Source organism: Sceloporus occidentalis, unplaced genomic scaffold (genome assembly GCF_023333645.1).
Source record: "Sceloporus occidentalis isolate IW3139 unplaced genomic scaffold, rSceOcc1.0.p SCAF_3, whole genome shotgun sequence".
Classification (NCBI taxonomy): domain Eukaryota; kingdom Metazoa; phylum Chordata; class Lepidosauria; order Squamata; family Phrynosomatidae; genus Sceloporus; species Sceloporus occidentalis.
This window is the reverse complement of record NW_028316983.1, coordinates 103,391,893-103,413,325: the sequence shown is the minus strand read 5'-3', so window position 1 is coordinate 103,413,325 and position 21,433 is coordinate 103,391,893. Positions and strand designations below refer to the sequence as shown.

The following is a 21,433-nucleotide window of genomic DNA, read 5'->3' as shown; positions in this document are numbered from 1 at the left end:
CTCTTCCCCTTTTTGATCCAGGGTTTGCCATGGTTTCTTCCAATACATTCATGTTGGGCAAAACTGCCTTACATGAGAATTCAGCCATTCTGAGGCTGCTGCCACACTGCTGAAATAACGCAGTTTGACACCACTTTAACTGCCATGACTCAGTGCTATGGAATCCTGGGATTGGTAGTTCGTTGTGGCACCAGAACTTTCTGACAGGGAAGGCTAAATATCTCACAAAATGACAAATCCCGAATTCCATAGCATTGAGCTATAGGAGCTAAAGCAGTGTCAAAATGCTTTATTTCTGCTGTGTGGCAGCAGACAGAGATAATTTTTGATGATGAAAAGCTTCTGATAATACTATGTTAATGTGCTTATTTCATAGAACTTTGCGCTCTATGACCAGTCTACAGCTTTTAAAATAATTTCCCTTTAAGGGAAAATTCCAGTTCTGAATACAGACAATAACATGAAGCTTTACTGCAGGGGTGAAGGCAGAAGTGCTAAAGGACTGAACTTTACAAATAATTGACTATAATATTGTCCAAACATCATTTCTTCCTGTTTATGAAAACTGATTTGGCCTCGGGCTAGCCCTAAATGATTTGCTCTATTTGCAGTACGTTTAACATTTGTAACCCTCTCCTCTGTTCACAATCAGTAATGACTGTTCATGTACATTGTCTTTCTGGCTTTCTCAGTTGCCTTCAGATCTGTGGGCAAATATTATTAATTGGCACTAGTCTATTTATTTCATAATATTTTATGCATGCCTAGGATTGCATATATTGGTTTATCTAAGCTGAAGAAAGAAGAGTAAGAAAGGGGAAGAAAAGATTCAGCAGCATTTGTAGATGAGGAAAACAGTGTCTGAATAAAGTTAAAGAAAGGCATAATAAAAAGTTTGTATTGGGAGGTATGTCTAAATCATACTACCGTAAATAGCATTTTCAGAATTAACTCCTGGATGGGTTTACTACTGATGGAAGACAGTAGTTATGCTACAGTAATCCATGTCAGGGATAGTTCACACTGTTCTCTGAAAATGGGGGCCCTGTAGTAATGAGACGTTATGGAACAGTAATGTTTGTATAATCTGTATTACCAAATATAGCCTATTCTTAAAAATACTATTTCCTATATCCACTGTGATGAATGCTTTTTGTCCATTAAGAAGCTTTAAGGTCCAAATGGCACAGATTAACCAGAGGTCTGAGTCCAAACAGCATGCTTCATGCCAAATGAAGTTCTCAAATACTTCAGTTCAATTTCTCAAATACTTCACTTCTTACCTACCTGGCATCTGCACACATGGAAAGTGTGGCATAATGTCACACCATGTGAGCATAAAATATTAACTTTGTAAATGTTTTTTTCTGCCATTGATATACTCCTTTTTCTTTCCTAGGAGAATGCATGTGCAAGGTGCATGTTCAAATGCTGTTTTTGCTGTTTCTGGTGCCTAGAAAGAGGCCTAAGATACTTAAACCAGGTATATTATATCAAGTGAATTCGTTTACAGAAATATGAACTGAAAAATCTCAGAATGAAAATGGAGGTTCTTATAAAGAAAACTTTTAGTATGAGATATGTGTATAGATAATAATTCCAAAGTAGCCCTGAATTGTGACTCTGAAGAAGAGGAAAGATTGAAGTGGGAGGTGCCTTTTTCATTCCAATTTACTTCACAGTAAAGATGATTTCTAAAACAAAGCCTGACCACAATACAGCCATCAATTTCACTGATTTTAATGGAAAAGTTCCAAGTTCCATGGTTGATTTTTTTCCATTTGCCTTTTCTTAAGTCTGTCAGCAACTGTAGTAATACCAAATGGAAATCCCTTTTGGAATAAATTAAATTCATGCTCTATATGTTTCATCTTTTAGATTTTGCTGTAAGGTCCTTGACTCACCTTAGCTGAGTTACATACTCTCAGCCCCAGAAAAGCCTATGATGTGGTTGCTTTAGGGTCACCATAGGTCAGAAATGACTTGAAGGCACACAACAGGAGCAATTAAATATAAAGATAATTTATTATTAAGACAATATTTACTTTTGCTCAATTTAGTGTTAATTAAGAAATGCTCATTCCTGGGGCCCTTTCACACTACACAATTACATTACAGCACTATGGTTCCACTTAACTGCCATCACAATATCTTGGGGCTTGTAGTTTGGTGAGGCACCAGAGGAACCCTCTGGCTTAGAATCCTATTTACCCCTTCCTGAACTGCAAATTCCAGCATTCCATTAGATGTTGCCATGGCATGTAAAGTGGAATCATAGACATTAATTGTCTATGAAAGGATCCCTGTTTTGAGCAACCTCAGTTTGATGATGAAAGCAGCTCATTCCTAATAACAGCTAGCTGGCGTCCAGTTCAGTATTTATGATGTTGGAATTCAGCTATATGATCATTGTGCCATTGCAACAACTGCAAGTACCCTCTTCCAAAGCCTTCCATTTCAGCAGCTCATTTATACATGCACACTCATACACACTCGCACATACACCAGAAGAATTTCTGAGGCGCTGGGGCAATGTGTAATTATGCCTCCAGCCCTCTCCCAACAGTAAGGCCTCATTGCACACTGCCCCACTCTTCAGCGCCTTAGTAGTTCATCTATGGGTGAGGCCACTGTGCTGCTGAACAGGTAGGTTTGGGGGGCATAATTGAAAGATGTAGCTCCAGAGCTCTTTCATTATAGCTACATCACCCAATTAAGATCTCAGCCAGCCTTTTCTAGTTTTGATGCTGATTGTCGTGGCTACATGCCATGACTAGCAAATACTTCACAAAAGCCTATTGCCTCACCCAGTTCTGCTGATATTTTTACTACCTGTCATGGCTTCCATCTGCTCCACCTTCCATGGTCTATGCATCATTGCTCATTTTACTGTGCCATCAGATGACTGGGTTTCTGTATGCAACATGAACCAAGACCAGTCAGACTGGAAGTACAGTGCAAGGAGGTCAAAGAAGCTGAATACAATATCTGCCAAGCTTGTTCTTGCCTACTTCTAAAAGAAGATTCTGTTGCTATAGCACTCCTCTTTTCACTTTTTAATAGAGTCTAGGATGGAAGACTGAATTCAGCTGTTACACAAAGTAGCAATTATTCTTCACAAGCCGGGAACTTCAGGACCTGGATTTGTGCCATGGGGCTTTTCTCATGAAGAAGCCTGGCCTGTTTTTCCAAGACCCTTGACTTACATTCTGTGTTGTGAAGTCCAAATGATTTTTTAATGAAAAAAAAATACTGTATTTGCGTTCAGTGCTATTTTGAAATATGTAAACAATCTCATTCCTTATTTATTTGTGAGAAACACACATTTGGTTCCCATATACCAAAATGTAAGTGTCTAAACTTCTTGCAAAAGGGGAGATAGCATAGTAATGCAAATGCCATAGAGAGGTCTATACTGTATAATATATACAGTATATACTATATACTGTATATATACTGTATATAATATCAGCTTGCTAGTTGGTGCAGCAGTTGGGAGTTTATTAACCTTGGTCTGAAGACTGGGGCTGAATGTAGGGATTAGGGAGGGATTTAGTTCTGTAGCGAGACATACATCAAGTAGTCAGTTTCCAATCGAATTCAGATTTGTATGTTGTTTTTGTTCATTAATGATTAGCTGTGTTGTGGCACATAACACTTAAATTCAATCCAGAGAAGTTAAACTCAAAACCTATGTAATTCAAAAGGCAGTTAGTTTCACACTGAAGATCTATTGGTATCAGTAAATATGGGCGTGTTGAAATTTATTTGGATTGTTCCATTTAGTTGGGTGATAGTATTCTTTGTAATTTGGGAGAGAATACTTTTTTATATTTTGGTGCATCTTCATAATATAGTTGTGTCATTGTCTAGAAAAACAAAACCAAATCTGCAGCTATTTCATATTCAGATTTTAGGGAACCTTGACTAGGCATATGTGTGTGCGCGCACGAGTGTGTGTAATTAGCTTTCATATCATTTTGTCTGCTAGTGTGCTGTTTGGCTGTTTTCACTAATGGCTGTAAGTATGTGGGTTAGATAAAAATTCATTGCAAATTGAAGACAGACAGGCTAATAATGTTTATGATTTTTGACACTATTTAAATTGGTGACTACCTTTCTATATTTTCTAGTGTTTCAATTGACTTTTTAACTTGTGCTTGCTCAGCGTTCTAGATTGATTGTTAGTTTTCTAGAAGTAAAACAAAAGCAAAGTGTTGTATGTAATTCATGGAACGTTATATTCATCCTGGCTTGAACGTCTTCAGATGGAAAATGCTAATAATCCAGATGATTTCTGGATCGTTGATAACATACTTTGGCAATGCTAACACTATTTTACTTGGGCTCCTTTTCTGCATTTACTACCTAGAATTGTACATTTCATTCTTCATGTTAATATTCTTAATACCTTAACTGCTGTTCAGTTAATCATCTCTCACTAAAATATCATGTACCACTCATTACCTGGACAGTGTTCCTTGATAAAAGTGCCAAGTAGTCCTGTAGCATTTTAAAGATTAACAAGTGCAGTGGTGGAATGAGGTTTCCTAAGGTACAACATGCTCTATCAGATGTGTTCAATCATTACAATTTTGGTAGCAAACATAGAAAAGTCACCAGATTCACTTGGACTCCTGTTTGTAAGTGGCAAGGTAGGGCACAAAGCAAGTAGCTACCATCTTCTTTTCCTGGAAATTTTTGCACTCTCACTTTTGGTATGGAAATAAATTACTTTATTTTTCATACAGACTTCAGAATCCTGCTGTTTGTAGGTAGAGAGTGAAATTTGGGACGTAAATCTTAATGAATCACTGCAGTGGACACCAAGGACTTTTTAGTCACAAAACTAAAGCAGAATGTATTCTAGTCCCAAAATAAATAGGAGTGTAAATTCTTTTTGCAAAATAGTGTTTGTCAATTGCTAAACTTACTAAACATGTCAGTATGAAGTGACATTTCAAAATAGTTAGTATACTTATAGAATTATAATTATATTTTCTCTTTCGCTTTGTAAGAACTGAAAAATAACTATCATTTATACTTGACTATAAATTGACCTCATATATAAATTGAGGGCATATTTTGGGACCAAATTTATGGATTTTGCTATGATCCATGGATAAGTAAAGGGTAAAAGGGGCATATAGCAAAGGATCTAAAGGATGAAGCAAAGCAAAACAATGTCAAAGAACTAAAAAATTCCAGCAGACATAACTCTTAAAGCTGGATGGATGAGAGAGTAGAGGGAGTCAGTGCTTCCAGGACAGATTATACTCTTGCTTTTCACCAGGGGATGGTTCCTTCTTTTAGATAAGAGTTACAGTACTTACACTGACCTGTGAATAAGTCGATGCAGGGTTTTTAGGTCAATTTTTTGACCTAAATTTCTAGACTTATTCATGAGTATATACACTAGTTATTCCTCCACATTTGTGGCTTTGACTTTTGAAGATTTGATTATTCACAGATTTGATTAATACATTCTCCCTAGTAATTTTTAGGTCCTCCAGCACAAGTTGTGCTGGAGGACCTAGATTCCTAGAGAGGTGTTCTCTCAGGTTAAAAAAAAATGTTTGTTTGTTTTTAATTTGTAGTCTTTCCACTTGCAGGGGAATCCTGCTCCTCTAACCCATCAAATGTGGAGGTCCCACTGTATGCAGTTTTATGCATCCTTTCTTCATGTGCACACTCTTTAACCTAAAGGCACCAGATCCCTTCTGATACTGGAAGCTAAGCAGGGTCAGCCTGGTTAATATTGGATAGGAGACTACCAACTAACGCCAAGTGCTATAGACTATATTTTAGAGGAAGAAGCTGGCAGAACCACCTCTGAGTATCCCTTGCTCAAGAAAATCCTATGAATTCATGGGGTTGTCATAAGTTAATAGGCAACTTGAAGGCACATACAGTCAGACCAAAGTTGTAGAGCACTAATCTTCTGAGTAGGTAAGGATTGGTGGGGGTGTCGTGCCAGGAGTCACTGCATGGGCACATAACCATGGTGGTTATGCATATGTCACTATCCAAGTGGATTCCAGCCTTCTTTTCTATAGAACATTTTTTTAAAAATAATACTTGATAATAGCTTGGACCAAGATAAAATTTGGATTAGGATTTCTTCCTCCTGCTTTTATGCTGTTATTCCCCTCCACCCTTTTTTTTTAACAATTTACATTCACATTACAGAATGCATACACAGCAACAGCCATAAATGGGACAAACTTCTGTACCTCAGCCAAAGATGCTGTCTTTATTTTATCAAAGAATCCAGCTGAGACCACAGCAATCAACTGCTTCAGTGACTTTATCGTCTTTCTAGGAAAGGTAAAATACTAAAATTTATTTAATGTTATGGCTGGACTCCTTTTCGTGTCCTACTCACATATAAGTTATACTTCTTGGGCATTCTGCAATCAATGTATTCAGTTCATAGTTGCATAAACAGAATTCCACGTGGGCTTAAATTTTCTTGTTAGTCTCAGCTAGAGTAGGGCCATTGGCTCTATAAAACTTACCTATGTATTGATTCACCTCTCATCAGTTGATTCAATATGTCCATTGTAGCTGCTGTCAATCAACAAAATTCCAGCAATGTAGCACCACCATCTTATATGGTGTGTCCCTGTTCATGAGTGCCTTCAATGTACTTCTTTATTCACTGGAATTTCAGAAGAAGACATTGCGCATCCCTATTTCACAGGGGGAGAATTAAGCAGGCACACTGGCAGATACATAGTTGAAGGCACAAAGTCACTATCCCACAGAAGGGTGGTGTACCAGAACCACCATATAAATATGTGAGTGGAGATTTTCACTAGCCAGTACAATGTAGAATCTTAGCCTATGTAATCAATCATTAGTGAAATACCCAGTTTTATCATTCTGTTGTATAAAAATGGATTTAGAAGACCCACGGCTATGCTGTCTTGTCATGACGGCGAATAGTGATTCTTCCTTCAAACACCGCAAATGACAGAACATATGACAATTAAGTACGATGTCCATGAGTATGTCTTCGTGTCTGAAGAAGCAGGCAAAATTGAGAATTACTGTTGTGGAAAGAGGGAAATGAGGTTTGGCTTTCTTGCTCATAATCTCAAATCATGGTTTGAAATTGTATGGGTGACCCCCCCCCAGGTTTATCCGAAGCTCAAACTTCCCTGCCCTCTTCTTTTATCTCTCATTTTGATTCAAACCATAGTTTGCACTTTTGCTTTAAATGAGCAAACTGTGGTTTGTGCAAAAGTGATTAGATTATGTATGTATTCAAGGTATAACTTCAACATGTTACCCAGTTCTTATTTGATGCAACTTATATATTTTTAAGATTTTGGAAGTCAGGGGATTGGACTACCCAGTGGGAGGGAGAGGGGAAAACACAGGCAGGTCTGAAGTTTGTTTATGCAATATTAAGCAGTGGGATTACCAAATATTAGAAAGATGGCAGTGGGATTATCAAATATTAGAAATCAATTAGTCTGATATTAATAACATTAACAGGAAGAAAATCAAAAGCTGAAAAATAAAAATGCCATAGTGATTAACTTGACTCCTTGTGTTGCAAGCAGAAAACACCTAACATCAATTTTTATATCAGGTTTTTTCTTTCAAAAGCAATTATCTTGGAGAATCTAAATAATTAAGATAGTTTGGTTACTTCTGATGCATGAGATCTGCAACAATAACTTTCAATGTGGTGTCTCCTTTTGTTTTGAAACAGGTGTTTGTGGTGTGTTTCACAGTATTTGGAGGCTTGATGGCATTCAACTACCACCGTGAACTACATGTGTGGGTAGTTCCATTGCTGCTGCTAACCTTTTTGGCTTATCTCGTGGCCCACAGCTTCTTATCTGTATTTCAAACAATAGTGGATGTCCTATTCCTTTGCTTTGCTGTTGATAGAGAAACAAATGATGGGTCTGCAGAGAAGCCATATTTTATGGACCAAGAATTAGTGGTAAGCTAAGCAGCCATAAAGGACAAATCAAAGCTGGTTTGAAGAAATTAAGAATGCAACCCTGCAAAGATTCAGGTCCATCTAGTTCTGCATCTAGCCTCCCACCAGTGGTCAACAAGATGCCAAATTATCTATCTTTATATGTCACTTCCATATCTTATTCCACATGAAACAGATCATGCTGTGCATATCCTAAAGTTTTATTTTCTGATTGTCTCCTTTGATCCTTATGTAAATGGTATGACAGTATTTAAAAATTACTGTATTGGTGTCAGTTTCTTTTTCCCCTTGTTGATGCTAAGCTTTTATGTGTATGAGTGATTGGAATCTGTTGGGATGACCAACTGAGTCAATTGTTGAACAGGAGCATATGGATAAATTCATTTGATTCAGTGGCTCTACTCTAGTCAAGACTTAGAATAAGATTTAGGCTGAGTAACTCCATAGCCTGCTCTTGCTTCTAATAGTGGCACTTATTTCTAGAGTCTTGGAACTTCTTAGCTCCCTTAGTAATTACTAAGTAATAATCACTCTGTTGTTGTTGTTGTTGTTGTTAACTGCAACTCGATCTTGACCTATGGTGAACTTGTGGATGAGATATCTTCAAGACACTCTGTCCTCCACTACCCTGCCTTAGTTCCTGTACATTCATATCTATGATCTCCTTAATAGAGTCCATCCATCTAAGGAGTTTATCACACAGGAGGAATTTCTCTTAATTTCGAATGAAAAGAAAGTGGGGCCAGAACGCATTCACATAAATTAGTTAGTTCAGCGAATTTACGTGAATTCGAATTGCATTCGAACTGACTTCCCATTGCCTGGAAATAGCTTGCCATTGCCCAAAATTGTGTGTGGTAGTCGATCACGCAATAACATTAAACCTCATGATTGCGTTCGGATTGCCATTAGATTATACTTCCACCTTTCCTGGTGTTATTGTTTTTTCCAGTGAGTCATGCCTTCTCAAGATGTATCCGAAGTACGACAGCCTAAGTTTTGTCATCTTGGCTTCCAGAGAGATTTGTGGCTTGATCTGCTCTACGACCCAATTGTTTGTCTTTTTGACTGATCATGGCATCCTCAACACTCTTCTCCAGCACCACATCTCCAGTGCATTGATTTTCTTCCTATCTTCTTTCTTAACTGTCCAGCTCCTAGGATCTTTTCTAGTTCTTTTATACCTGCCCTCCCCATTCTTAATCTTCTAATTTCCTGGTTGCAGTCCCCGTTTCTATTATTGTTTGATCCCAAGTATGAGAATCTATATCTATTTCTTCATTGTCTAGGTTGAATTTGTGTAGATTCTCCATGGTCATAATTTTTGTTTTCTTTATGCTCAGCAGTAAGCCTGCTTTTGCACTTTCTTCCTTGATCTTTCTTAGTAGTTGTTCCAGGTCTGTGAGGTTTTCTACTAGTATTATGGTGTCATCAGCATATTTCAGATTGTTGATTTTCCTTCCTCCTATTTTCACTCCTCCTCCTTCTTTGTCCAAGCCTGCTTTTCTTACAGTATGCTCTGCATATAAGTTGAACAGATAGGGTGATAAGATTGTTCTGTTCAGACAATAGCCTCTTATCCTTTACCACTCATTGGTAAAGTGTAAATCAATGGAGGAGGAGGAGGAGCATTTAGTTATATTCCACCTTTATGAAGTCAACACAGCATTTTATACCAAACTACTTTTTATTGTTGTCCTATCAAGAGGTGATAGTTTTCTTAACTCTGTCCTGTATATCCCAGAAAGCAAATTCTGTTTAATAACTGTTGATTAGGAGATAAGGTTGTTGATCCAAATCTAATACAGTCGGCCCTTCTTATACACAGATTTTTTATTCACGGATTTAAGCATACACGGTTTGAAAATGTTCCAAAAAAGTATACATTTACCTTGATGTTCCATTTTTTATTAGGGACACCATTTTGCTATGACATTATACTTAATGGGACTTGAGCATAAACGGATTTTGTTATACACGGGGGATCTTGGAACCAAACCCCAGCGTATAACAAGGATCCACTGTACTGACCAATTTGAAACTGCTCAAATATTTTCAAGTAATGGGTCGTTCTTGTTGTTCTCTACAGCATTTTGTGTATCAGAGTAGCAAGCTTGAAAAAGAGATCAAACAAAGAAATAAGAAGACCTTGCATAACAGTGAATACGGCACAGAACTCCAGCCCATGGTAAGAAACAAACTGTATAGACAACAAATAATATGCCTTTCTATTTGCATTTTAGGTATTTTTATACTTCACGTTTTCTGTACTTTAGAGAAATACTGGGAGTCAAGCATATCTGGCCACCCTTCACAAAACAGTCAGATATGCATTAATGCAGCAGTTGGAATCATGTAACTCTCCAGGTGTTGTTAGAATGCAAGCCCCATCAGCTGTAGCCATCATAGTCAGCAGTGAGGAATGCTGCTGATTGCAATACAGTTGCATATGAAGGACCACAAATTCCACCCCTTCATTAATGAGTGCCGAGTCTTAATCAGCAATAAGAGTCTTTAAGGCAAAGCACTGTGTACATTATTAGAAAAAAAATGAGTTACTGCCATCTGGAATTTCTTCTCTTGTTTGCAGCCTGTGTTAACCTGAAGTAAAACCGGAAGTTCTGAAGTTCTTTAAATTTGTTGTGCTAACTGTTAAGGAAGAATGCAATATATTGGGAGGCAAAAATCTGTTTGAGAGGAAGGGATATGTTATTGTTGCTTGAACAATTATGGGGAATAACACATGATAAATAATGGGAAGGATAGCCATGAGGGAACTAGACAAGATCCTAAAGCAGTGATGGCGAACCTTTTCAGGTTCGCATGCCAGGTGGCAGGGCTTCTGCCCCCTCAGGATGGGGTTGTGTGCCAGGGCAGGACTTCTGGCCCAGGAGCATGGCTTCCACTCTCTGGGTGGGGCTTCTTCTCCCCCCCCCACCCTTTTCCTGGCCCCCAGCTGTCTCTCAGAAAGAGCTGGGGGGCAGCAAAGGCCTGTGAAGGGGCGGAGCCTTGGGCACAGCCCCAATCCTCCTCTTCCCAGACCTTTCTTCACCCCAAAGGGCTCTCTGGAGTTCTTTGGGGGCAAGGAAAGGCATAAGGAAAAGAAGAGGAATGGGCATGCCCCCTGCCTTCCTCCCCATGGGCCTTGCCTGCCCTCCAAGTGCCCCGTTTGGGAACACTTGGAGGGCAGAAAGGCTAAGTGGGGAGGAAGGGGGCTGGGCACGCCCCCTGCCTTCCTCCCCACAGACCTTTTCATGCCTCCAGTTGTCTCGCCCAAAGCAAAGATACCTTGGGAGGGGAAACTGGCACGTGCCGGTTGCTCCTCCTCTCCTCACCCTTTTCCCGGTCTCTAGCTGTCTCAGAGAGGCAGCTGAAGGCTGGGAGAAGGCTGCGAGGAGGAACCAGGGGTGTGCTCCTCTGGCTCCTTCTCCCGAGCGCCCTTTTCTGTCTTCCAGGAAAAGGCAGGGAGGAGGAGGAATGGGCGCGTGTGCCTCTTCCGCCTTCGCCCCTGCCCCGTGCCCAAGGAAATGGCGCCAAGTGCCAATTCCAGCACGCGTGGCATAGGTTCGCTATCACTGTCCTAAAGTGTAAAGATATACAACTGAGCACTAAAATTAGAATTGTCCAAGCCATTGTATTCCCCATCACCATGTACCGATGTGAGAGATGGACAGTGAAAAAAAGGAGATAGAAAGAAATTCAACTCATTTGAAATGTGGTGCTGGAGAAGAGTGCTGAGGATATATACCATGGATGGCCAAAAAGACAAATAAATGGGTCCTAGAACAGATCAAACCCGAATTCTCCCTGGAAGCTAAGATGACTAAAGCGTGGCTGCTATACTTTGGCCCCATCATGGGAAGGCATGGATCATTAGAAAAGACTGTAATACTAGGCAAAGTAGAGGGAAGCAGAAAGAGAGGAAGACCACATGCCAGATGGAGAAAATCAATCAGGGAGGCCATAGGCCTGGGCCTGTAGAATATAAGCAGAGAGGCTGAGGATAGGAAGGAATGGAGGGTAGTTAGCAGCAGCAGCAGCCACAGCAACAACAAACATTTTCTTTCTTTTTGATATATAAGTCATTTTAAAAAGTGGGCACCAAATTTTGGCCGGCACTTTCTGACATTCATTCTTCCAACAGTATATGGTAGTACATAGAAGCATGCCCTTTTCTTGTGTTCTCGCATTCTTTTATAAAAGTACATTTGGCATAAGCTTTTAGTTACTGTATTTGGTTGTTTTTTTAAAGGGTGGAATTCTCTCCACCCGCCATTGCCATCTGTTAGAGATCAACAACAAAAAAAGCAGTGCTTCCAAGTCACCATGTTTGCAGTAGATAACTGTAACCCTTTTGCCCCCTATTTTTACATGTGTTTTAAAAGTACAGCTCAGCTGAACTATAATTTCACTGAAGTGTCGTATTGAAATGAAAAAGTAATGTCATCTTCAAAATAGTCCCTGTATGTCATAGTTTGTTTTGGAGCAGGAAAAAAAAGTCACTGGGTGCTTCCCAAAGTAGATTTTCTGTGAGATTTTTACAGTAGCAGCTATCATTTTTCTGCCAAAATAGTTCGTGCCAGAAAAGCAAATGTGCACGTAGCGGTCATATTTCTGGATTTTTGTTCGTGTTGCAACCTCTGGCAGGCATAAGCCCTTGCATAGTTTTTCAGACCTTTCTGGAGTATGGAAATAATAAGCTGGTCTTGCAACCTGGAATGTGTGGTTTTAAGTGTATTATATGTTTATAGACGGTTGTGCTTGGTTTATTCATTACATGGATTTCTGTACAAAAAAAAAGGGGGGGGGGTAAAATCATATTACATTAACAGAATGTACAAAAGTGTTATTTCTATACCACACGTCTTCCTTTTATATGGTCTGTGTCCCTCTGCAGACCTTGTGTTACCATTGTGACTAATACTACACATTTTCTCCCACTTATAGACCAGAACTTGAGATGGCTTTAACACCATGCACAGCAAGACAAAACAAAGTGAAGGTTGCCAGTGCTTTGAAGAAACAGCCAGAGCCGATTTGTATTTTTTGCACTAGAAGAGACAATTGAACCCATTGTCTTCTTTTTTAAAAAAAACAACAAACTTTTAGCACACGTTTTAATTAAAATTGTTTTTTTAATGAATGTTTGTAAATGTGGATCAATCTTAAACTCTGTTGCCCTTTTGGTATGAGTTCTCTTAAAGAAAAACAGCAGCAATAGAGCTGACTCAACAGCAAGTAAATATGGAGCCTTGCTTAGTATCAGTGGCCTGGAGAATATCTAAATCATGAATATTCATTCATTAGATTAGAAGCCATGTTAGAGGTGACCCTATATTATCTTGTGGAATCAAGTAACTATGAATTCTTGATGTGTGTGTTTGTGTGTGTGGAAAATTTCACATAGAAATCTTGAAGGTGATGCTTTCTTGGGCAATTCTGTCCTGCAAAGAAAAAGTACTTGATCATGTAACAAGGGAAAGCGTGTGGGATATATACACTATGCTCTTCTTTTTCTATGGCATTGTTAATGAGAACAAAGCCTAATTATATCAAATACGTTCTAGAACTTACTTTAAATCAACTGCACTATAAATTTTATGTAGAGGCCTTAAGACGTCCAGGACATGTTTCAGGATATCACATATGGCTAGCTTTTGTCTTGGTCGAAGGGAAACAGTCCTTTTTCTGTACATAAAGCAGACTTATCCGTTGCTACTACTATTAAATAATATCCTATGTTGGCCCCAACTAAAAAAAATATGTTTATATATCATTATGAGACCTTCATTCCTACAGACTGCCCTCTGTGCTTTCTGAAAAATAATACTGTGTCAGGCCTTAATCCACTTTGCTTTTAAGAGCCTTTCAAAGTTTCAAAAGTGGCTTGTGCTGGTCACTGCAAAGTAGAAAAATAAACCCATATGAAGATCTTCCCTTACATTTCTCTGGATTCTGAACACTGGTTTGTAAAAAGGTTTGGCTGTCAATATCCATGTGCAAGGAAGTAGAATCAACGTAAGTGTATCATTGGGGTGGTCCGCTGTTGCCCCTTTTCTTGCCAGGTTGGAGGCAGGGCAGCCTCACCGGCAGCCCCTGCGGCCCCAACCCAGTGCTTTTCCAAGCCGGGAAAAAGCAGCAAAATACCGCTTCTTCGTGGCCTGGAAAGAGGTGTCCATGGCGCTTCATGCCTGTGGACACCCCGACAGGCGCGGCCATGTAAAGGCCGTGCCAGCGATGCACGCACACAGAAGAAGTTCCATTTTGGAGCTCCTTCCCACGATGCCGAAAGGGTGCCCCAAGTGTCCTGCAGCACCGCGGTGGCGTCACGCATGCGCCGGTCCATGTGGAGGCGGTGTGTGCATGACACCATCGTTGCGCACGCTGTATGGATGGCGTGCTTTCAAAATGGCACCATCCATACAAACTAGGCCTGGGGAGCGTGTGGATGCTGCGTGTTCCCCAGCTCTAGTTTTGGCCTGAGGACGGCGCTTTCACGCGGTCTGTACTGAGCCATTATTTTCCATTTACAGCCAACTACTGTGTAGAAAAAGAAAAAAACACTTTTCAGGTAGGTTAAGCAGCAGGACCACTGTAAATAGTCCGATATAACATAAGAACTGAAATTAAAAATAGGGCATAGATGAAGTTTTGTTCATTTTTTTATTGCTAAAGCACTAAATCATTTCCTAAGGGATTTTAGCAAGGGTGAAAATAACAGTGTTGTAACTGTGTGATGTGAATGGGCCCTGGTCTGGAGCCCACCCACCCAAGATGTCTAGAGCAGCTTTCCAGGAGACCTGGGGGCTGCAGGGAAAGGTGGAGTCACAAAAGTTTGCCTACCTGCCCACTTTCTCTAGCACAAGCAGCACACCATGAAGTGCTGTTCTAAATAAAAACCCATTATTGATTTGGCAATACAGTGGAACCTCCACATTCACTGGGGTTAGGGGCACAGGACAACTGTCAAAGTGGGGAAGGTGCAAATAAAAAAGGCACTTTTTTTTTACCTGAGAGAATACCTCTCTAGGAATTTCTACATCGTCCAGCACAACTCTAACGTCAAGATCTGTCAAAAGTTCACTACAGAATTATGCTGAATGACCTACTAATGTCTAGAGAATTGTTCTCTCTCGGAATCTCTAATCCTCCAGTGTGACTTTTGGTGCAAGTTGACAAAAGAACATATTAATCAAATCCATGAATACTTGAATCCATAAAAGTCAAAGCTGTAAATGTGGGGAGGAGGGGATCAACTGTATTATTATAGTTGCTAGTGAGGCTACTGTTTTCTGACAAACATGACCCCTGATTAGCTGAGAAATTACACTTTAGCTCTGTTTAGCCATTTTCTTGAACCTGCAAGGGTAGAAACTGGGTATGGGCAGAATTATGAAATCTGATGCTGCCCAAATGGTCAGGTGCATGTAAGACCCTGCCTCTGCAATGCTTAACCTTGCCAGGAATTTGTCCAACTTTATCCGCGTTGCCAGTGGCGTTCGACTGGCACTCAAGAAAGCACAAGTACAATGTTTCTTCAGGCTTATCGCCTCAATTCAGGAGGGGCTTAGAGTGAGCAGCTCCATGGCTCTGCATACTTCCAGACCTCATGAATTCAGGTGTACTTCAAAATAAGGCTTTCAGGTGAAATCCAAAATGTTTACTATGAGGTTCTACTGAACTGAGCAACAGTTACTTATAAGCTAGCATATATAATGTTGGGGTGTCCTATTGACCTTCCTACTTTCTGTTACCTTTCTTTCAAGCTGTTTACCTTGTGCAATCTTTACCTCTTACTAACCAGCAATTACTTTGATACTGGGTATCTATGATTCTGAGAGAATGGTTATTTTGTATTTAATAACACAAGTTGTTCCACACCTTCAAGAAAACAACATTTATTTATAAAAAATACAACAAGATCAGTTTATGATGAGAAATGTGGCAATAAATACAATTCAAAGAAAAGGCAATTCTACATGGATACATTATGGCACAGAAAATAAAAGTCAACGCACCATCAAAATATGGAGACTTCTGTGGGCTCAAGACTTTATACAAGCTCCCTTTTAGGTAAAGACAGCTCTTTCTATGGATTTGGTCAATTTATATATTGGAATGGAACACACACGATCACAAATGCACATTTATTATGTCTACTGTGACATTAAAGGTTAGCAAGCAAGTAGTTATGAAATTTGGGGGGGGGGGGCTTTAAGTAATAAACCACAATCGTTTTGTTTTGTTTGTTTTTGTGGCACAGTCCATAATTACCAATATATGCACAAAAGGTTTTTACAGTCTTCCAAAGGATGGAGCTGTAAATAAAAGAAGTTCTTTAAAAAAAGAAAAGGCATGGTATGATACGTAAAATGCCTATTTCAGAACAAGCTTGTAAAAAATGCATAGTTTATTATTATTATTATTAAAAGACTTGGCTGTATGAGAGAACTCCTCTTTCACAGTATTCCTTTTTACTTCATATGCAGTTATTGTTTATGCTGTAGAGTGCAACTGTTACAGCACTAAAGGCAACTAGAGAAGGAAAGGGCAGAGAAAGGAAAAAGGAATGTTATGTAAGGCAATATTTCCTTAGGTATATGAAGCATAATGTGTAAAGAAGATGGGTAACAATTCCACAAGGCTAGTTTCGTTTTAACTGAATAAAATAATAAACTAATACTGAGCATCTGAGGCAAATCTAATAATCAATGCCATGGTCACTGTACTGACCATGGTAATCTCTCTGATAGTCATCTTGGTATTCGCTGTGATAATCATCCGGATATTCTGCCTGATAATCACTATCACTGATTTCCGACCCATTAGTCCCTGTTCCTTGGCTCCCATTATGAATGACAGGTTCTGTTGGTGCAGCACAGTATTTAGGGTCATATACCTGCCGTCCAAGCCCATATACACTCATGCCCTTCTGGGAAGCTACTTTGTTGGTGCCCATTTGTAGGGAAATAGTAGTGTTGTCCATAGGTTGTAATGTGAGCTTCTGGTCATAAATGTCTCGCCTCGTCCCTGGTGCAAGCATCCCTGCCTAAAAAATAAATAAATACATTTTAAAACCATCTGAACAAAATAACCAGTTTAAGATATTAGTAGTAATTATTAACAATGATAGTAGTAGAATACATGCATCTTAAAATCTGGCAGAATCAGCTGCTTGGCATATTGGTATACAAGTGATATTGATATCATACTTCCATGATTTCTTTAAACCAGTGGTTCTCAACCTTCCCAATGCTACGATCCTTTAATACAGTTCCTCATGTTGTGGTGACCCTCAACTATAAAATTGCGGTGTCTCAGTTCCTAAGACCATCGGAAATATGTGTTTTCCAATGGTCTTAGGCGCCCCCAAATGGGTCACGACCCACAGGTTGAGAACTGCTGGTTTAGACTCTACATTTTTTGTGGAGAAAACTAAATAAAAATAATTATATTGCCAGGAAAAAAAAAACAGTGAAATGACTGAAACTGATTGGTAACCACATATGAACTTTGACAATTTTGCTCTGCGTGGTTGTTGCCACACACAAACCACACTGCTCACACTGCCAAGTAGCCATCCTGCCACACACCTTTGAAACTGTGCAAAGGTGGTTAGAGAATATCCTGTCTGTTAGTCTAAACACCTTCCAGTTGTAGCGCCTATCCTCCCCCTTGATTGAATTTTCCCTCAGCAAAGGCTTGGTGGGCATGAGATGCCAGGCACCATCACAGAAAAGAGCTTTGCAGTCTTTCTAGCACTCAACTTTTGACTGTCCCTTCTTTTGGGAAATCCTGATTAGCGCCTTCCGGAGATAGAGTCTTTTCAGCTGCTCTCCACTAGCAGTTCCCTGTCTTCCCCTATCATTTCAGATGCTGCAATGCAAAGGAGCAAGAGCACTTTCAGTTAGCAGCACCAAACTAGCATGGTCTCTTTTCTGGAGTAGGAATTTGCCAGGAAATGAATAGTGGTGGCAATTTTTTGGTTTGGCAAGTCCCCCTGTTAACTTAAGATCCCTGATTAAAGGTAATCTTCATTTCCTTGCCTATATTCAAAGATTTGGCAGAGCTATCCTGCGATAGTTTCTTTGGTTATTCTGAGTAAAGAAGCAGATAGCTGACAGGTAAAGAAAAATGGGTGTCCTAGCCATCTCCAAGATCTAAATGAACGACTGAATATGGATTTGGACTTAACAAATGTTTGAACTGACATCTTGCTGTTGAGTCAGCTTTTCACATGCTCTGTAATGTCTCTAATACTGAAACACATTTTAATACAGTTTAGGATAGTAGAAACCTAGATGGTAGAATAACTCTTGCTTACCTGACTGGCCCCTTTATTAGTCCCCATCTGCAGGCTAATTGTTGTCTGGTCAAATGGCTTATCAGTTTGCATCTTTGGATCATAGAGATGCCTCCTAGTCCCATAAGCTGTCATGCCTGCTTGGCTGGCACATTTGTTGGTTCCCATCTGCAGACAGAAGAGACTGGTGAAAACTTAAGGGAAAAAAATAAGTCCCCAAAATGTACAATTGTAATTTATAACCACCACCCTTTCATACTAATGACTAGAAATAACAATCACTCCATGTAGGAAGACTAAAATACAGTCTGCAGCACCTACTCCACACAACAATGTTAAAGACATTATTTATTTAATTAAATTATCTCCCACTTTTCTCTCAGGATGGGATCCAAGGCAACTAGGATAATCCAGGTATACATATAAGAGGAATTCACTAGCCTAAAATCAATTGCTAGTTGCACTTAGAAAATGCCAAATGAATCAGAATCACTTATATACATTTCACTGATCCAATGGGTCTACCTTAGATGGAAGTATAGTAGTTGAGTTTAGGCCAAAGACTAGTTATCCCATGCCTGCTGATCACAGATCCCTTTGTATACTCCACTGTGGGCTTTTTTGTTCCTCAGTCGGACACAACTGGACAATCACATAAAAGGGGAAACCCTTACCTTTAAATCATGTTATCTAACAGTAGTCAACATATGTTGGAAAACTCCCAGTCCAAAGGCAAGATAAATCTTGCAACTATTTTGTAAGTAGCGCAAACAGTTATCTGTCAGATCTTAAGCATTTCCCCTGAATGCTGATTTAGTGAAGTTTACCTTTATTCCTTACCTGCAAACCAATCACACTTTGCCCAGCCTTAAGTTTTCCAGCATCAAAACATCTTGCTTGTTTTTCTGCATATTTAACACCAATATCAATAGTAGTGTGAAAGCCTTTGGTTTTTGCCTAGATAAAGGATAAAATGGCATTCAGTGTTTCTGGTACACATTTTTGCCACTGGATCAGTATGACACAAATATATCCTATTCTTCTATTAGTGGTCTGAATTATCCTTGATTTAATGACTTTGTGCCAGAAGTGTTTTTAAACTATTGAATGGATCTCTGATTTGACAACTACAGTACATATTTGGCAACAGAGGTGAAAAGTGAGCAATATCCCTCAACTTTAGTACAGAGTAAGTTTGGCTTGGAGCTCCAACAAGCCAACACCAGCTTTATTAACTTCTGTGCATGGAATGTCATGGCATGCTTGTTACATAAATCCTATAATGGAAGAGGCTTCTTTTGGATAACAAATGAGGTAAGGATTGTAAAGCATTTTCTGTTCCTTACTGACAGGCATATTGTAATATTGAATATTATGCTGATGGTATTCATTAGACATGGACCCAATAATATAACTGTTAGAATTAGACTCCAAATGGCAATATAGACTTACCAGACCTGCTAGTGCAACCAGTGATGTCTGAACTTGGGTCATATTTCCATTCTCAAAGAGATCATTTGCTTCAAAAATATCATGTGGTTTCATGCCATATTGTTGAATAGACTTGATAAAATTTCCAATGTTCTCCAGCTAAAATTAAAACAAATGCAGGAAGTCATTACTTCTTTTTATTTAAAGTGAACTAAACATTTCATGTGTGAGCCAGTGTAGTATAGTGGTTTGAGTGCTGGACTGTGAATCTGGAGACTCAGATTCAAATCCTCACTCCTTTCATGGAAACCACTGGGTGATGTTCAGCAAATCACACTCTCTCAGAGGATGGCAATGGCAAACTCCCTCTGAAGAAATTTCCAAGAAAGCCCCATGACAGGTCACCAAAAGTTGGAAAAGGCTTATGTCCTAGGATCACTTTAAGTTGGAAATGACTTGAAGGCACACAACAATAACAAACACATGAAATAATCCTGAACTGATGTTTTGTTAGGCATGAAGGGGCACTGATTTAGATTGGAGAAGTGGAGTTCGTATGCCTGATCCTTTCCTTGACCACTAATTCTCCCTTTCTAGATAATGCTGTGTAGGGCTCCCCCCCCCCCTTTTCAAATTTCTGTTGGGAAGTTGCTTAAATGTAATACAAGTTCAAATGCTCATAAGCATCATACATGAAACCGACATTCAGGATAATAGTCGTGTGAACACTGGCACTTTGTTACTGGTTTATCTTGTTTTGATTTTGCAAACTGGGTTAATGCAATGGAAAGTACATTCAGGCCCCTAAAATATTTCAACAATTACTTAAATCCAGTTTTTAAAATGTACCGAAGAAGAAAGAAAGAAAGAAAGAAAGAAAGAAAGAAAGAAAGAAAGAAAGAGCAAACACTGCTTTCTACAAGTCTTCCTGTCCTGGTTGTCTATTTTGGACTTTAGCATGTTGGACAGGAAATGTATATACATTAACTCCTTCCTGTATCACATAATGTGGATAATGACATCCAATTTGTTACTTTGGCAAAGCCAGAAGCCAATGACAAATGCATCTTATATATAAAAGGACATTTCCTTGGGCTATCAAAGGCCCCTTATTTGAAATGTTAAAACAAAACAAAACAAACACATTCCTTGGGCTGTAAAAAAAAAGGCCCACTGAATCAGTTCTATTCTACTCACGTAATGAATGTCTCTACTCTGGTACACCTTCAGTGAAGCTCTCATCAGAAAATAAAATAAAACTTCTAACAGCTTAATCATTAATGCCTTTACTGTTGAAAATTTTATGTCTCTCCAAATCTAAATCAATAAAAGACTAACTTGCTGAAATTCTCCTTCTGACAATCAGTGACCATTACGTTTTCATTCATACATTTTACATGTCCTTTGAAGAGAGCTACAGCAACTCTACAGTATTTAACTCATTGATTACCTGATGCCAGTTTAATTTGGACTGATTGATTTTCTTTACTGATCCTGGGTGAAGTTTATTGATAAGCCTGCAAAAACAACAGAATGAAGTAAAAGCCCTTTTTAAAAATAATCTGTACATAATCACCAAATGAGATATTCATCTTGCATATATCTGGATCAAAATCTTTTAAAATTGTCAATACATACAGCCTGTAGGGGTGGTACTTTGCAGAATGCATCCAACTATTAAGTTTTAATAGGTATCACACTTTAGAATACACTTCTGAAAAAATCTCACTACATGTAGA

General features: G+C 39.1%; 2 protein-coding genes across 20 annotated transcripts in view; one reads left to right on the top strand and one right to left on the bottom strand.

Moving 5' to 3' along the window:
* Positions 1 to 15,851, top strand: part of SLC44A3 (solute carrier family 44 member 3) — a 155,230-nt gene extending 139,379 nt beyond the window's left edge. For all 18 annotated transcript variants that reach the window (XM_089515683.1, XM_089515677.1, XM_089515674.1 and 15 more), the window contains 5 exons: positions 1,400 to 1,483; positions 6,190 to 6,327; positions 7,724 to 7,960; positions 10,050 to 10,148; positions 12,908 to 15,851. In XM_089515683.1, coding sequence (XP_089371809.1) covers positions 1,400 to 1,483; positions 6,190 to 6,327; positions 7,724 to 7,960; positions 10,050 to 10,148; positions 12,908 to 12,919 — 570 coding nt within the window. In that variant the 3' untranslated portion in view covers positions 12,920 to 15,851. The remainder of the gene's footprint in view (positions 1 to 1,399; positions 1,484 to 6,189; positions 6,328 to 7,723; positions 7,961 to 10,049; positions 10,149 to 12,907) is intronic.
* Positions 15,843 to 21,433, bottom strand: part of CNN3 (calponin 3) — a 34,966-nt gene continuing 29,375 nt past the window's right edge. Inside the window, exons 3-8 of one of the 2 annotated variants that reach the window (XM_089515691.1) lie at positions 21,145 to 21,211; positions 19,716 to 19,853; positions 19,104 to 19,220; positions 18,285 to 18,431; positions 16,860 to 17,009; positions 15,843 to 16,495 (exon numbers count right to left, since the gene is read on the bottom strand). In XM_089515691.1, coding sequence (XP_089371817.1) covers positions 16,478 to 16,495; positions 16,860 to 17,009; positions 18,285 to 18,431; positions 19,104 to 19,220; positions 19,716 to 19,853; positions 21,145 to 21,211 — 637 coding nt within the window. In that variant the 3' untranslated portion in view covers positions 15,843 to 16,477. Of the gene's footprint in view, positions 17,010 to 18,284; positions 18,432 to 19,103; positions 19,221 to 19,715; positions 19,854 to 21,144; positions 21,212 to 21,433 lie in introns of both variants that reach the window. The other variant, XM_089515690.1, reaches the window with a different exon arrangement.